Source organism: Papilio polytes, unplaced genomic scaffold, assembly GCF_000836215.1.
Source record: "Papilio polytes unplaced genomic scaffold, Ppol_1.0 DF823980.1, whole genome shotgun sequence".
Taxonomy (NCBI): domain Eukaryota; kingdom Metazoa; phylum Arthropoda; class Insecta; order Lepidoptera; family Papilionidae; genus Papilio; species Papilio polytes.
In genome coordinates this window covers 551762-568621 of record NW_013525224.1, presented here as the reverse complement: position 1 = coordinate 568621, position 16860 = coordinate 551762, and the positions used below count along the sequence as shown (strand labels likewise).

The following is a 16860-nucleotide window of genomic DNA, read 5'->3' as shown; positions in this document are numbered from 1 at the left end:
GCACACCCCGCACAGGCGCAGACTACGCGCCGTGTTCAAACAGTACTCCTTGCCTATATTCTGTGCCAAGTTTAAAAGATACGTTTTAAAGACTAATTATAAAATTATCAAACAATCATAATTTAATTATAATCTGTATTTGATTTTTAGTAAATGAATCTAGTTTTGTATAAAGTCTAAATTGATAATTGCCACCAAATTACCCAAAACACAATTTAATACACCTATAAAGTTATTCTTCAGTGATTTATGTATGCAATGTAATGTCTATTCATACATTTTTAGGCTACTTTAGAAACTGGTATACCTAATATGCGTAAATCGCACACGAGTTGGTTTATGATTTGATATTTTTATAGACAAAAATGGCAAGGAAATAAAAATAAATAAATGAATAACCATTTTATTGCCATAAGAATTACAAAACAAATATACATTTGTAACAGCGTTAACATAAGGAGATATTAGCTAGTCGACCATCACTATACACTAGTTATAAAGATAAAAACACGTAAATAAAGATAGAAACGGTCGTTAGGACTTGTATCCATAGGCGGGGAGGAGGGCAAGCGCAAGCCGCGCAAATCAAAGTCTCAGGTGCGCGCGCCAAAGTCCGAGCTCAGCAAGAAGCGCAGCGGCAGCCACGACGACCTCCTCTACGAGAACGCGCCCCGCAACAGATCCCTCTGGCACTTCTTCTCCCCCGACAGCCCCCACCACTACGACACCGTCTACGATATAGACGCAGTCGAAAAGGGTAGAAGGAAAGTCACACATGATGGCAAAAGAAATTTCTTCAAAACTATCCGATCAAATAGTCTCCTAACGGGCACCCTCACATCGGAGACGACGCAGTTGTTAACGGACGATGATATGTGAATAAACTCCAAAATCTTCTTGTTCAAGAAGATTTAAAAGAGTTTGATGGCTCAAAATTTTAAGTTTTAGATGCAGACATTAAAGAAATATATAGAGTGGACAGAGAATATTTTTTCACCGGTAACTTCTTTGAATGGTACTATGTCAGTCAAGTACCTCATGTCCTTTATGTTATAAAACAGTTTATAAAATTATAAAAAGCTCCTTATTTTATTATAAAATAATTTAAACAGTGTCACAAAATAATTAAATACAGTAAATTATATTATTGTGGTTTTGAAGATCTATTAATAGAGAGTGTTTTTAAGGACCATGTGAAAAATATCTCAAGTGAAGTGTCAACTATGCTCCCTCTATATGTTTTTTTGAATCTCTGGTTGAGTTATCCAGAACTGATGTACAAATGTGTTGCCATATAAAACATATCATTTTACTAACACATTCCTCGTACTCGCATTTTTAATCTGGATTTTTTTTTTAATTTCTTTGCGCCACAAATTCTTAAACCTTTTTCGACTGCCGTAGTTATTATGTTTAGAATGTAAATAAGCTTTTAAGTTCCATGGATTTGAGACTAGGTATTACAATTAATAAAAAAAATAAAAAGACTTATTTTTAGGTTATCTAGCTCTAGTTTGTACCAGTGCTCGGCCACATTTTTCTATTTTTTTTTTAAGCAGAAAATTAAGTAGAATTGATATTCCTAATATTTTTTAAAAGTACACAGTTTTATTGCCAGTTTAAATAAATTATGTATTTCATTTGGTATTTTTTATGTTTATTTTATAGATTTTTTTTATGTTCTCTATTTTTGCATTTGTATCAATAGTTACAGATTAAATAAATGTTATTGATTCCATTGTGGCCAGCATTTATATTACCACTATAGTGTTGTCGTAATTAGTTGATATTTAGACTTTCTAGGTTAGTTTAGGCGAGAATGTTTTTAAAAGACTTACGTAATAAAATATTTACGTATTGACTGATGACAAATTAGGATCTTGCCAAATTTTGTGCGATTTGCAATGAAATTTAGGAAGAAACCATTAAAATTGAAAAAAAAAATATAGAAAAAAAATCAAGGTTTCTTCTCGAATGATCTTTCATTGCGATTAGTGAATTTTGTTCAGCATTTTGTTTGACATGAGGTTATTTTTCTAATGTCCGCCATTTTGTTTATTGCTGCACTAAAGGGACTTCTCAAGACAATCTTCCATATCCTTGTGAGTATTATTTACGTATATTTATTCCAAATTTTTTGATAGTTCCAGAATATTCTTAGTGTTCGCGTCACAAATTTTTCGTTTGCCGTTAGTTGGCAGGCATTAGGAAAATTTAGTTTTAAACTCGATTAGCGCTAGTAATCTCCAATATGTGTGTTAGAAATTTGTGTGTGTGTGCTTTGTTTAGTTTTTTTTTCAAGTATCGATTGTATAGACAATATATCTGGCCCGGTGTTGCTCACCAGCGCTCTACTATTTTCTATATGTAGGTTTTATATAACAGTAGCATTACACCGGGTTTGATATTCTTGTTAATACGTTTTTTTCTAAGTATCGAATTGATTTTTTTTATGTAAATTGTAAGCATTTGTTTGCTTCCAGCCTTTTTAAGTTAAGAGCTATGCATGCTTAGCAGTTCATAGTAACGCTATACGGTACAATTAAGTTATATGTATGTATTTGTCCGTACTTACTTTATGATTAGATAGTGTATGCTTATCTCCATCATATGGCACGCTTTCAAATGTTTACAATGATTCTAATAATGTCTTTGGAAGTCTACGTGATTATGTCATATGCTTATTGACAGTTGAAACTGAACAGTTGTGTGCGTGTGTAGGCAAAATTTTATCTGTCAGTTGAGGTTAAATCTGAACAGTTTAACTGTCAGTTTGAACGTCTTGTAGCATAAAAATATTTTTTTTACAAATTTTGATACTCTTATGAGTTTGGTTGACTGAAATATTTTTTTTTAATTCACGTAGATTTTCAATACTAGATAGCAGTTGAGTGTTAATTAGTACAAATGTTTTTTCCGCTGTAACATTTCTGCGTAACAAAGACCGTGGTGGTGGATAGTTGAGTGTTAGGAGTTCGTCGTGTTGAAACGATATCGATAACATACGAGACGAATCGCCCCGAAATTTACTCGATACATACAATAATGAAAAAATAATCGAAACTCTTCGGTGATCTGGTTCTTTATTATAATTAGTATTTTATATATCGAAATAAAACCTTTTCCATAAAATCAATGCTGGTGTTATTTTAACATGGGACTACTAATCAATTAGCGACTAACATACCCCAGTAACTTTTAAATAATCGAAATATTGAAATAAAACTGATATCTCGTGGTGAAGGGTGGATACGATTAAAAAGTGATGTGATAGATTCTGCTTACCTCACTTTGGCTAATGGGGAAGGAAACAAGATCAACGTAATATTATTAACAATAATGACGGGCTACTAGCACATGTAAGTATATAGATTATTCACGTGTTTGCTTTTTACGTTGCTTTAAAAGAATGAACTGTTTCGCATGTGTAGTTGACAGCGTTTGTGCATATAAAAGTAATTTTTTTAATGTAAAATACGTTTAAAAATTACTTAGCTGTTTTTTTTTTTACGTATTTTGGTAATATGTAATTTGCAGCTATTCGGCTGCGGTGAAATTTGTAATATTAAATTCTTTTTTATATAAAATTATGTTTGACTTTTCTGTGATTTGTACGAAATTTGTATTAACGAGTTTAATTGTGAAATTTGAATGGTGCTTTATAGCTGTTATTGTATTTGTACTATAATTGATATATTTTTGTCTATGTATGTATGTCTTTTTGATGTCACAAGCAGAGAGCGACTAACGCCCGTGTGTTTTCTATTCAAGGTTGTTTTCTTCCTTATACAGACTTCAGTCCCGACGACTGGGGCCCAGAGTTCCCTTTAAGCACGTCTTCCAGATATACAATACCAATGCCTACGCTATATAGCACTGAAGGTAAGAAAAATTATATATTTTTTTTCTACTCAGAAATGTACTTACATATTTGAAAACTGCATATTACAGCTAAAAACTAGACATTATGTGATTGTAAATTATGCTTTGTTGTATTTAATATTTATTGTTAGATGTGATTAATTTAATGTTTGCAGGCTACAAGTACAAGAAGCCGAGTATAATAGAGCTAGTACTGTACAACATGGCTGCGCTGCTCGGCGGCGTCGCGGCCGGCTACGACGTGCGCGTCTCCAACGTCAGCCCGCTGCATCCCACCCTGCAGCCGCACAGGTACACTTAGTACACACTGGTACACAATAGTACACGTACACGCTCACTCATATGTTAATGCTAATTGTTTTCATACATAATTTCAGGCCAGAAATAGAACCTGAACCCTTGGCTTCGTCGCTGTACGAAGGCTACGGGTTCGCGCACAACACATACCACGGCCCCACGCGGCACCTGCGCGCGCCACTCAACGCCATCACGGGATCCCCTGTGAGTAACACTTCTATGTATCAATAGTAGAATTACATCGTCGATTATGATTGCATTGTTAAGATTTCTTGTCAACATTTTCAGCTGTCTAGTCTCCAAGTGGAGGAGCAGAAGCCGCTGCGCTTCACCGACTCCCCGACACACTACGCGCACGCCTCCTCCTCCTCCGGCTGCGGACTCTCCGCACCTCCGCTCTCCGGCACATCCGGCCTCGGCACCGCCTACACAGGCACCTCCGGCCTCGGCACCGCCTACACCGGCACACAGCCGCCCACGCCCTCGCCCCGGAGGACCTCCTCCACCTCCGACCACCTCGCGGACCTCTACCACAACTACAGAGAAAACTTTCAACCCTCCCCCTCCCACGATCGAATGCAAGACTACTACTACAGGAGCGAACCATACTCGTACGAGAGAACCGCAGACTACGTCGTCAAACATCCCTACTACGGATACGACGAGTGCTCGTTCGAGTATCGCGAGCCCCCGACCGACTATCGGCCCTCCGCGCCCTTCCCCTCGCACAGGAGGACGCCCTCCAACTCCTCCGCTACCAACTCGCACGCGGAGGAGTTCTCCCCCTCCCGCCAGCTCCGGATGGAGAAGTACCAGAAGGAGAGGCGAGAGGAGTACAGACCTAAGACTGAGTACCCGAGAAAATCCAGCGACTACTCTCTCCCCAGAGACTACTATAGACAGGAATCTCAGGAGAGAACGGAACCGGAGAGACCTGGGAACTTGGGACTGGAGCTGGCGCCGACTAAATTGAGATCCAGTTTGAAGAAGTACAAGAAAAGTAGTGCGTCGGGGGGTAGTTCCGGGGGTGGCACGCCTACCAACCCCACGCCCCCTGACAGCCTCACCAGCGAGACGGATAGCTCGTATGTATCCGCACGCGACGCCTCCAGCGGCTCGCAGTCCCGCGTGCGCTTCAGCCCAGAGACTATGGAGGGTGGGGAGCGCAGACCTCCGCGCAGCTCGTAGCGAAGGCTCAAGAAGTTCCACGACTACCTCGTCTGATGGGGTACTGCGTGGAACGATCACAAAAGTACAGTCAGCTTCATAAATATGTATACATTTATGAAATTTTAAACTCGTATGCTTCGGTTTCAAATATATGAATACATTAATCTATATGCTTGAATCAGAACACCAATATGTGTAATGAAGAATTTTTGAAACGTAAAGTTTTAAAGTTTTGTAAATGTATAAATGTTTATGAAGCTGATTGTACTTAGCTCCAGTTGGACTAGTGATGGACGAATTTATTGAGTGTTACAGTGTTTGAAGCTCCGTGATTTTCGCAGCTATATTCGTATATTGGGTTATTTTGTACGACCCAGTATTACTTGGCAACTTCAGATTTATTTAAAGTACTTAAAAATTTTAATAAGAAACAATTGTGAGAGTTAACATTCCTTTGAGTGAATTTCGTTAGTTTCTATGCAGTTTTTTCCCCTTTCCAATCATTTTAAATACTTTTATATCTTCTTTTACTCTATTTTTCGAATTCCATCTTATTTTAAACGCCATTTAATTTAAATTACGAACACCAATACTTTACATCACAATATTCAAATTTACGATACATTAAAAAACATAATGTTAAAAATGTATGGCTTCTTGAAATAATTCGTACTAACTTGTGAGAAGTTCAGAGACAAAGTAAGAGCTTTTTAACGCAATTGTGTTCATTTTAACATATTCGTGTTATGCACTGTATATTTTGTAAAAAATAATATTTTTAATGTGAAGATCGAAGATTTTGTGTTCAATTTAAAGTTTTAGATTAACAATAATTATTTTAATGTACGTTTTAACATAATTTTCAATCACACGGAACTAAAATAGTAGAAAACGGGAACATTTTGAACAAATTTTTAAGTAAAAACAACTTCTTTTTTCAACTTCCTTTTAATTACAATGTAAAAAAAGTTTTTTACAGTTGCTAGAAATTATGTATATTTAAAAACCTTTTGTTTGGTAAATTACGACAGCAAAATGGTGCTTACCAGTAGACTACCAGAATATTGAGAAAAGTTCCTTAGATAAGAGTCCAAAGTAGTACTGAATCTAATATACAGTGTATACTAAAGTAATATTCAGTGTGTACTAAATAATATACAGTGTATACTAATGTATTATACAGTGTATACTGAATAATATACAGTGTATACTAATGTATTATACAGTGTATACTGAATAATGTACAGTGTATACTAATGTATTATACAGTGTATACTGAATAATATACAGTGTATACTAATGTATTATTCAGTGTATACTGAATAATATACAGTGTATACTAATGTATTATTCAGTGTATACTGAATAATATACAGTGTATACTAATGTATTATACAGTGTATACTGAATAATATACAGTGTATAATAATGTATTATACAGTGTAGATGATCATATATGATGTATAATTTGTGTGAATAAAACTGGAACATACTCTCGCGAGTTGGTTAGTGTTGCCATTGTAGGCTGTGTGACCAGCAATAGGTTAGATTATGAAAAGATTGTAAGATACATTTGTAATTGAACATTCCCTTATATTTTTAATTTCAAAGTGTTTAAAAGCGACATTTTAAAAACACGGCCGAGTGACTTATGAAATGTAATTTTTACGAAATTTAAAAATAATTTGTATTGAAATTTTGAAATTCCCTACAAATATTCTTATTTGTACAACTGTGTTTATTATAATGTAATATGTCGTAGTATTAGTTGTTTGGATATTCAGGGTGCAAGTGGGAGGGGGAGGGGGGAGGCACAAAAGGGATATCTGTACAAATGTAAATAGCCATGTAAAAGCTTAAGATTATTTAAACTGGCATTTATTTCATTATAAATAGTACAAATATATTTTTAAGATATTTAGCGGATTTAGTATGAACATAATCGTGTCGTGTGTATATTTTAAATGACAATCATATAATATATTGAAATATAGATATACGCTTTTTGTACAAAGATCAAAAAATTAGATATTTTTTACTTTGAAAAAAAAAGGAAATTATTGTAGATATTGTAAGCAGCTTTTATATCCCACAGTGAAATAGTTTAGGTGAATCGATAACTAGTCGAGAATTCTGCAGTTTTTAATATACTGCTGTTGTCAGAAATGTATTGGAAATATTGAGTTATGTCGTCTCCTATTGTGAACAAAGATTCATTTACGTGTGACATACTAAATAACTAACAATTTTATATCTATACGAATATTATAAAGATTTTTATTTTTGGGGCGATTTCAAAAATTCTTTCACCTGAAAGGCAATATATCTGTGAGTAACATAGGACATTTTATTATTTTTTAATTTCACGCAGACGAAGTCGCGAGTAACAGCTTGTATGAAATGTTTTATAAAGTTCTTTAAGCTTTGAAGTGTAAAATACCAAAGCCAATTTTGTATTCGTAGATCATTATTATAAAGTTTATTACGAGTTTTAACTTCGATGTAGGCCAATATGGTTGTAAAACATAGTATTCTAAAAACCTCATTGATTTTAACATGGTAATGTATTGTCTGTAATATGTAAATGAATCTTTGTATGAGAATTATTTTTGTATTGTAAAAGGAGACGAAACGCTTTATTATACTAAAAGCGTAATTATTGATAGATCGTAAAGTTTGAATAATTGAAATTAGCTTTGATATTAAAACCAGTGCCTCTGTGTGTTTACTGGAGTGATGAGATTTTGTAAAGGAATTGCGTATTTGGTAGTTTTATTTAAAGACCAGGCATGGCCAGTATCGCGCCTAACATTCCTCGTGGGTTTTTTTTTGTTTTGTGCAATAAGTGAATTATTTGCGTCCATTTTGATTTTATTATTTTTTATTTTTACAGTTAATTTATATTTTTTTTTAAATCGTCGTGAATTCAACAGTATTTTATACAGTATTTGAGATTATTTTTATATGAATCAAGTGAATTTCTTATGTCTAAAATGTCTATGTTATTTTTTTTTACTGTAATACTATAGTTTATTTCGAATCTTTGTCTTCTAGCACAAACCAAATCCCAACCAAATTATTATAAGAATCTCCCGTTTATGTTAAAGAAGTCACAAAATATTGTTTCCCTCAGTTATATAAAGGTGTCGCTGCGAGCGCTGTACATATTTGTGATTCACGGCGTGTTTACTTAAGAACTCTAGTCTTGAATGTTTTATTTAATTGTTTATCTGGCTGGTTGTAGAGCGAGGTAGCGGTCGGCGGTAGGTAGGCAGGTACGGGGCAATCGGCCCCTCTAACATTCCATGTGGTGTGCGGGGCAGCGCCGACTGCACCCTGAAGGGTTCTGTGTGCCAATACGAGATGGAAGGATGCCTTACGTCTGTACGTTAAACCGACAAATAAAAACTAGATTAAGCTTTTTACCAAGTCTTTTAATTATACCCTCATTCCTTTATTATTAAGATAGGTTTTAAATCCCACTAAATCAGCGTTATGTGATGAAATATCTCTTATATATCTTAGAACTAAAATAAAAAATTATGTGAATAAAAATATCTAATGTGATTAGTGGCCAGTTTCCAAGCTATGTTTAACCGTTTGTTAGTGTCCTTGGTTCGATGAATTCTTGAAATGCGTTTTCGAAGAACCTAACTTGAGTTTTTTCTTTGAAATTTAGTTTAACCCAACTCTAATGAATACACTAGGTAATGATAAATAAAATGAAAATTTCTGGAACCCAGCATAGGCCATTCAAGTTAGTCAAAAGACTCAAATAAATGTGTTTAATGATATTTCCATCTGAAAAATCATAAAAAATTTAATCTTAGTTTATTTTAAATCCGGTATCAAGTAACTCATAGCTTGTTAGCTTGAAGGGAGGTTAAAACATTGAATTCATCAAAGTTATTTTGACCTGCAATTAACACTTCGTCACAGACTATGGTCACCCCATCTTTTTGTCCATGCGGTTACCTCGCATGCGTGCGTCGGGGAAAACCAACGTGTAGTCAATAAATTTCATGACAAAGATTTCGTGTCACATTCTGCGAAAGGGCGTTGCAAATTAATCACAAAACCATTTTAATTTACAAAAGAACAATTTAATCAATACAAGATATAATCCAAAACACTAATCTAGTGCGGTGTAAAAATATTCTTACACAACGTGTCTCAACACTTATTTACATAATTCATTTTTCCATTTCCTTCAGTTCGAAGTATTTAAAATAGAAATGATAAAATGTTCTTTCAATTACATTGCCTTTCATATTATTTTTAAGTTTATTTCATTGAAATTAACAGTAGTTGATAAATCAGACTTATTTACATACAGGGTGTAGTCCTGACACACCTTGTATATGCGAGATATCTAGTGACACCTCTAACCTGTATTCTTAATAAAAGTTTTGACAAGTATATTGAAAAAAAAATGATTATGATTTATCCCTCGGTTTCTCATGAAAATTAGCTTGTAAACATTGTCAAAACTAAAACTAAGTATACAGAATTGCTATCTTTAATAATTATTATGTACATCAATACCTAATAAGTTAAATTATTTTTCTGAAGTGTCTCTTTTACGAACAACGTACAAGAGGGTATAGCGATCAATTTTGTTGCAGACACATCCACTATGACTAAGGTCTCTTCAGGACATCATTTTTAATGACAACATATCCTTCAAACTTCAGCCGTATTCTTGTTACATTCTCAGACCCTGCGCCGCTCAACAATACAAACATGTATGGTTCATAACCAACTTACAGCTACATACTGGGATCACCAAAAATATCACAATAAAACATTTTCTCTAGTCTCCTATTACTTCGGCTTATTACTAAAATAATTTTTACTTTGACTAGTCGGGAGCGCCTTCGAAATATGCGATTACCATACATTTAAAAGGTATCATAAATTTGTTACATAATAGACATAAACTTCTATATAATAAAGCTACATTTACAATGCACGAAGAAAACTATAAAAAACACGTTTCCGTTGCGTTACTCATTACATATACAATCATGTCAAAAATAGGACAATGGAGTAAAAAGCATTTTTGACGTTAGAATCGCTAACGAACCTGAGCTAAATTGGAACTGTGCCAAAAAATAACAACAACATCTGATGGATTTATTATCTAAATAAGATCATTTTCATATGTGATTACTTTCTACAACGACTGTTTACAAACTGCTTGTATCAAATGCATATTTCCGTGAACTCATTTCGACTATTCGATAATCACAAAATAAATACAGCAGCACTCGTTCAACAAAAACCGCCTCGATAAACCTTATCTTACATATAGATTTTTTTTACAATATAATTTGCCTGAATTGTAGGCGATTTGATAGAAATAAAAGACTGACAATGCAATATATGAGGGATATTTATATAAATGAATACGTATAACATGCTACGTAATAACTGATAACAAAAAAACAAGCACATACAATATACATACGTATGTTGCATAAATAAAGATACAAATACTACTTTGTAATGAGCGATACACGTCGCTTGCGAAAACCTTCAAAATGTTTTTTAGTTTACGGTTGTTCGGATTCCTGCTACCGTTTACCATTTACTCCGCTAAGAAACTTCTTGTACTCAATACTGTAGTTTCTCATATAATGGAGTTTTAAAATTCAATTTTCTTAACATATGTAATTTATTTAACACTACCTGTTTTTAACTGATAAAATTATTAGCCTTGGCCTTTATAACACATATACTCCATTCCATTAAACAACTGATATCTGAATCTACGGAACAAATTCAGCTTTTGTAAACAAGTTTTTACCTCGTTTTATTTCACGATCGTTTTGTCGCTAACGGCAAACAAAAACGTCACTACCTACTGTGTTGAGGGTAAAATCAATTTAGTTCACATGCCACGTGGATTTAAAATTCTGTATTTTTTTGCATTACTCTAGAATGTTCTAGAATGTGAACCCACGAGGGTTTTTAAATGTTAATGCAAATTTTCAATATTAACATAGCGTGATGTTTTATTTTCGCATAAAACGAGCGAAGTTGTTTTACAACTTTGTTATATTACGAGAAATTTTCGTTTGACGTCATTTTACTTGATTTGGACAGAATTATATTCGTTTTAACTTTTAATCTAAGATTTAATTTGAAAAAACCTAACTTTTACAAAGGGGTTTATTGTTATTTGCATATAACGAACTGTAGTTGTCCAACAAACCGCAAGCTAGTTTATTTAATAAACAATTCCATTTCCTCATTTTAATGCAGTCGTGCAAAATATTTCAAGATCTGTGCTTGGTTTGCGAAAAATGCAGCGATCGTGTTACAAACTAAAGTCAATTGTCATATATATACGTACATACAAGACTACTTCCATGCACTTGATAAATCGGTGAATGCCCTTGCCGACCGGCGGCAACCTCTGCACGGCTACGCAAAACCCCACTACGATACAACTTTAATCGTATCATACTCAATTTATTAACAAACTCAACATTCGCTTATTAGATGTCATTCAAAACAAGTTCATTGCCGTAAAAATTTGTCGTTGACATCGTAATGTTTTTTCCACATTTTGCTTATTTCACTTTACATTCATCATTTAATGCAGATCTGTTTCTGATTATTTTTTTGATAAGTAAATGATAAGATTCCACGAATATGTACTGTAACTAAAAAGTTTAATCTTTACCGATTCATAACTATAATCAATGGATGGCTACACTTACGATAATCTTGTTTACTGAAGATATCATTGTAAATAATTCTAATCGCTGTCCGTCTATAAGATAAATCTCGTGGCGCGCCGCCCCTACGCAAAAGGACGCACAAAAGGTCGCCGCCAACATAAATATCTCTACACATTTATAGACTGTGCCCTTGAAAGAGGGCAGATGGAGTTTGAACTCTAGAAGGTTTTGTTTTGGCGAGCGCGAGTCGAATGGTTAGGTCGGAGTTATCGATCGCCAGCGACGACGGTCGTAGGTAGCGAACACCCGCGGCTTTGCTCGTGTCTACCGATGACTCATGTACGTAGAAACCTAATTGTGGAACCTTTACCCGGCAAATTAGTTTTGCCAACGTTTTTTGCTACTCTTTGCGTTTAGTTTCATTTGTACATTCTTTTAAAGAGCTTTAACATGGATTTTAGACGATATTAGATATTGCAAATTATCAGAATTGGATTATTTTATGAATAGATTATCTCTGGGTCGGTGTTATCGACAAAATGTTGCTGTTAGTCATCAACAGGTTGGCTCCACCCGCCGGGTGTCGGGTGGTAACTGAATGCACTCCAACAGCTAACGTTTTCGACGCGCAAACCTATTCGTTCGTTTTTATCGCAGGAAAATAACGCCATAAAATTTTTAACATCGTCCGCTGCCGACGTGCACGTATAGTGCGACACGATAAGCCGCGAGCCGCGACGCGAAATTGTTTACATTATTCAATACTTAGTTATGAATCTTCAACGAGTGTGTAAAAATGATTATTTCTATTGTACTGTCAGCACCACGAAGCGCTATACTCACTTTCTACTTTCCCTGCTTCGATCGTTCTTGGCGAAGGAAGTCTATAGGTTCAGGTCTTCGCATTGTCAATGTATGGGAGTGTCCTAGTCGATTCGTTCCGATTATTGCGTAAATCGATTTAGCGGCCACACACAGTGACGGCGACGATTTCTAATTAGCTAGGGTCCGGGTAGCACCCCCCTGCGGCTCAGAGAAGCCTTACGAGACTAGTCCGTCGCGTCACCCGCTGCCCCGGCCCGCCGCCGCCAATCATACGATAATTAATAAACAGTAGACGAAAATACGTCGACGGCAACACACGAGCCGAGCTGACACAAACAAAAAGTAAAGTGCTCTCTACACACGACATGCAACACTGAAGCGAGCCCACGCGGCCGGCGGACCGGCGCATACACTACATATCATATGTACAAGCTACTGCCACAAATAATTATATTTATGTATTATGGATAATTATTTATTACGTATACTATAAAGTAAATAGGGAGAGGACAGGGGATGAGTATATAGAAACAAAAATAGAGAAATATACAATAAATTCTATTTAAACATGAAGTTTATTAAAGATAAAAAAAAACATACAATGGTTCGTTTTACACAAAATAAAATACCTGGAGGAGGGGGAGTGTCGGTGAGACAGGCCCATACATAGTACAATAATATAATACCATATCATAAGATATAGGGATACACATATATACGATACTGTTAAGCAACTCAACTCACAGATAGTCATGTCGCGCTCTCGCGAGTAAAAAACTAGTTAAAATCTTACAAAAATACTTATGCGACTAATCTGAAATGCACGTAGAGGATCTCGTCTCGACTACAAAAATATTTTGAGATTGGAATGAAATAGTCACGTGGCCTGAGCGAGCAGGCGGGGCGCGGCCCTAGGTGCTCCTCTTCTGCGTCTTAAAGCTAACCGAGAGAACCTGCCCATTGAGCGTGAACCCGTTCAGCGTCTGAATGGCCATGGCGGCCTCGTCGTACTCGCGCATGTTTATGAACGCGAAACCTTTGTTTTTCTTAGTCTCGGGGTCTTTGATAACCTTAATAGAGTCGATGGCGCCGTATGGGCCGAACAGCTGCCACAGCGCCAGCTCCTCCGTGTCCTCACCGATGTTGTATACGTACACTGTGGTCTGATGGGGGCCGGCCGCGCCCAGCAGGGGCACGGGGCTCGCTGGCGCGCCCAGTAGCGGCAGCGGCGAGTGGTTCGTCGCCGCCATCGGGTTGAAGCGCTGCTGGCCCTTGTTGATGAAGGGTAGCGCCTTGCCCGGTGACGGCAGCAGCGGTGGCGGCGACGCCTGCGGGTAGGCGGGCCCAAAGCCACCAGGCCGCGCACCGAACGCCGCGCTTAGATTGGTGCCGTTGAAGGCAGGCGTCGAGCCGTTGAACACAGCTGCGCCGTTGTATGCAATTGTCGAGGTGCTTACTACTCTCTGTATAGACCGCGGTCCATTTTTGTTATTGTTTGGCTTGTTGGCGAACTTGACGAGCATGTTGCCCGCGCCGGGGAAGGGCGCCTGCCCGTTCATGTGCTGTATCGCGTCCTCAGCCTGCTGCCGGCTCTCGAAGCAAACAAAACCGATCCCCTGCGATACTCGACTCGTGGTTATATGTCCAAACTGGCAGAATAGGCTGTTGAGTCGTTCAACTGTCATGTCAGGGGGTAAATTGCTTATGTAGAGATTCGATTCCATGTCTGGTTTATGGCTGACCTTATTTTCCGGATTAAGTAGCGCGAAGGAAACTTTTAAAGTTTTTCCTTGCATGAGCAATCCGTTAAAAGCTGCCCGCGCCTTCTCTGCATCCTCGTGTTTTTCATACTCGACGAAACCGTAACCTCTGTTGGCGATCAACTTACAACTTTCGATCTTGCCCATTGCGGAAAACAATGCGTACATCATATCGCGAGTCATTAGCTCTGGTATATAATTGACCATGAGTTTGGTCGCTGACACATTGGGATTAGCGTCGCCGCCGCCATTCTCCATATTCATGTCGTTCGTTAACATTGTTCTTTTATCGTTCAAACTACACTACGTAAAACAAAACTCTAATAAAACTCACACAGATAGAAATTAATTAATTCATTTGCAATGTGAAAAAGGAACAAAGAACCAACACAAAAAATCTAAATGTACGAAAATGCCAACAGTTACGCCGGTTCACAGGTTCATCATCACACGACATGAACAAGTTTGTTTTGGAAATGTTACCATTTTACCAGAATTATCAATTATTGGTAGACAGACTATAAAACTTTACAGTACAGATTGCTTTAATTTTCCTCAAAATCACCACCTTCACACTAAGATTCAATTATTTTATAAAAAAAGGAATTGTTTATATCGTTATCGTTTTGAAATATTAACCAAACAGCATTTTAATGTTTTTTTCCTGAACGTGGCAGTGGAAGTGGCCTGTCATTTGAAAAAATCTTTGTTATCTTTGGTAAAAAGACATGAACAAAAACAAAACATAATAATTTAATTTAATTACTACAAACAATAAAATACTATAACGAGCAAAACAAATAGTAAACAAATCTTTAAAATTGGATAGGGATAAAATGAAAAGTTATAGTTAAACTAAAAAGTATTTTGTCAAAAATAATCATCATACACCAAAGAGCATAAAATAATAGCCAAAAAAGTATGTTTCGTTGTGATAGACTTCACTTTTTGACATTTCATTTTGACATGATTTTTTATTGAAAAATGTGAATGTGGTACGATTTTATGTAATAAATAAATAAACGTTAAATGTATATGTAAATAAAAAAAATCAATAGCCCATATTCACCTAAAACTTTGGACGCAGAAGGTTTTTGGATTGGAGTACTATAGTCTTGAACAATGTTCCTAACCAACGTTTTATTAAAGAAAACAAAAAGCAAGTGAGTATTTTATAAGTTATGATGTTAACTAGTTTTTTTTGCACTAATTATATTTTTAGATAATAAGTGGTGCTTACTACAGTAAGTACCACACTTGTGAAGTCAATATTCTATAACCGTCCTCAGTTAATTTGTCTATTCCTCTAACAACTTGAATAAGGTGATGTTTAAATAAGAATGAGTTAAAGTTAAGATTTGTCAGAACTTGCAAGGCTGATGACCTTCTGTGGTGTAATATGCTAAGACCATCTCTGTCTATTTATTTGATTTTTATATTTATGCTTTCTGCGCTAACCCTATGGGAATAGGATAAGGAGGAGGATGATGATATTTATGCATTGTTTCAGATTTATCATGGTATTAATGGAGAGTATGGTGTCAGGACATAAATTCACCGCCAAAAGGGAAAGGCTGGGGGATAAGCTAGAACTTTTACGTTTTGACCCATATAGTAAGTTATTTATTTAGCAAGGGGAGAGGGACGGAATGAGAACTATATGCACAGAAAGAGGCATGTGCTTCTGTCAAAACATCTATAAGACAAAAATGTGGGAAGGGAAAGTTGACTAAAATTAGGTGTCCTGTACGCTTATCACACTGTTTTTACAATTTGTATATCTTGTTTTCAGTTCAACATGAGAGCTTGTACAAGGAACGAAAGAAGATTAGAAGTTTTAAGTAAAATAGTTTTATATAGTTGTAATTAAGTTAAGGTAATGGTAGTGAAATAAAAAAGTTTTTAAATTGAAATGTATTTATTTAGTTATTGTACTTGAAAACAATAAATAGATCTTTGGAGAACATTTTTTTTTATAACTAACAATGTTTAATTTAACTAATACATGTCAATAAATGAGGTTATATCTCAACATATAGGAATAACTGCAAAAAAATATGTTTAAATTATTTAAACTTTCGTGAGACATTTTATAATTAATTATTTACTTACTCACGTCATACTGGTCGGTGCCTTTTTTGTGACTGAATGGCCACTGTTTGCCTTGAAGAGGCATTTACAGATTCACCGGGCTTGAGGTGGCCGAGCGCCGATGGCGCTTAGCCTAAACCTCGTTT

At 35.9% G+C, this 16860-nt stretch overlaps 2 protein-coding genes across 2 annotated transcripts in view; one reads left to right on the top strand and one right to left on the bottom strand.

Annotated features, from left to right (window-relative positions):
• LOC106101441 (mitogen-activated protein kinase kinase kinase 11-like) overlaps positions 1 to 7665 on the top strand; it is a 40482-nt gene extending 32817 nt beyond the window's left edge. The window contains exons 7-11 of the mRNA XM_013280678.1: positions 554 to 768; positions 3735 to 3882; positions 4038 to 4173; positions 4260 to 4383; positions 4468 to 7665. Of these exons, the coding sequence (XP_013136132.1) occupies positions 554 to 768; positions 3735 to 3882; positions 4038 to 4173; positions 4260 to 4383; positions 4468 to 5367 (1523 nt within the window). The 3' untranslated portion in view covers positions 5368 to 7665. The remainder of the gene's footprint in view (positions 1 to 553; positions 769 to 3734; positions 3883 to 4037; positions 4174 to 4259; positions 4384 to 4467) is intronic.
• Positions 7666 to 13419: 5754 nt separating this feature from the next.
• LOC106101572 (ELAV-like protein 1) lies at positions 13420 to 15203 on the bottom strand. The gene has a single exon (XM_013280840.1). It carries the CDS (start codon positions 14900 to 14902, stop codon positions 13775 to 13777), a length of 1128 nt encoding a protein of 375 aa, XP_013136294.1. The 5' UTR covers positions 14903 to 15203; the 3' UTR covers positions 13420 to 13774.
• Positions 15204 to 16860: the final 1657 nt, after the last annotated feature.

Excerpts from the sequence above, each read along its gene's own strand:
- LOC106101572 (XM_013280840.1), bottom strand. The coding sequence starts at position 14,902 with ATGTTAACGAACGACATGAATATGGAGAATGGCGGCGGCGACGCTAAT.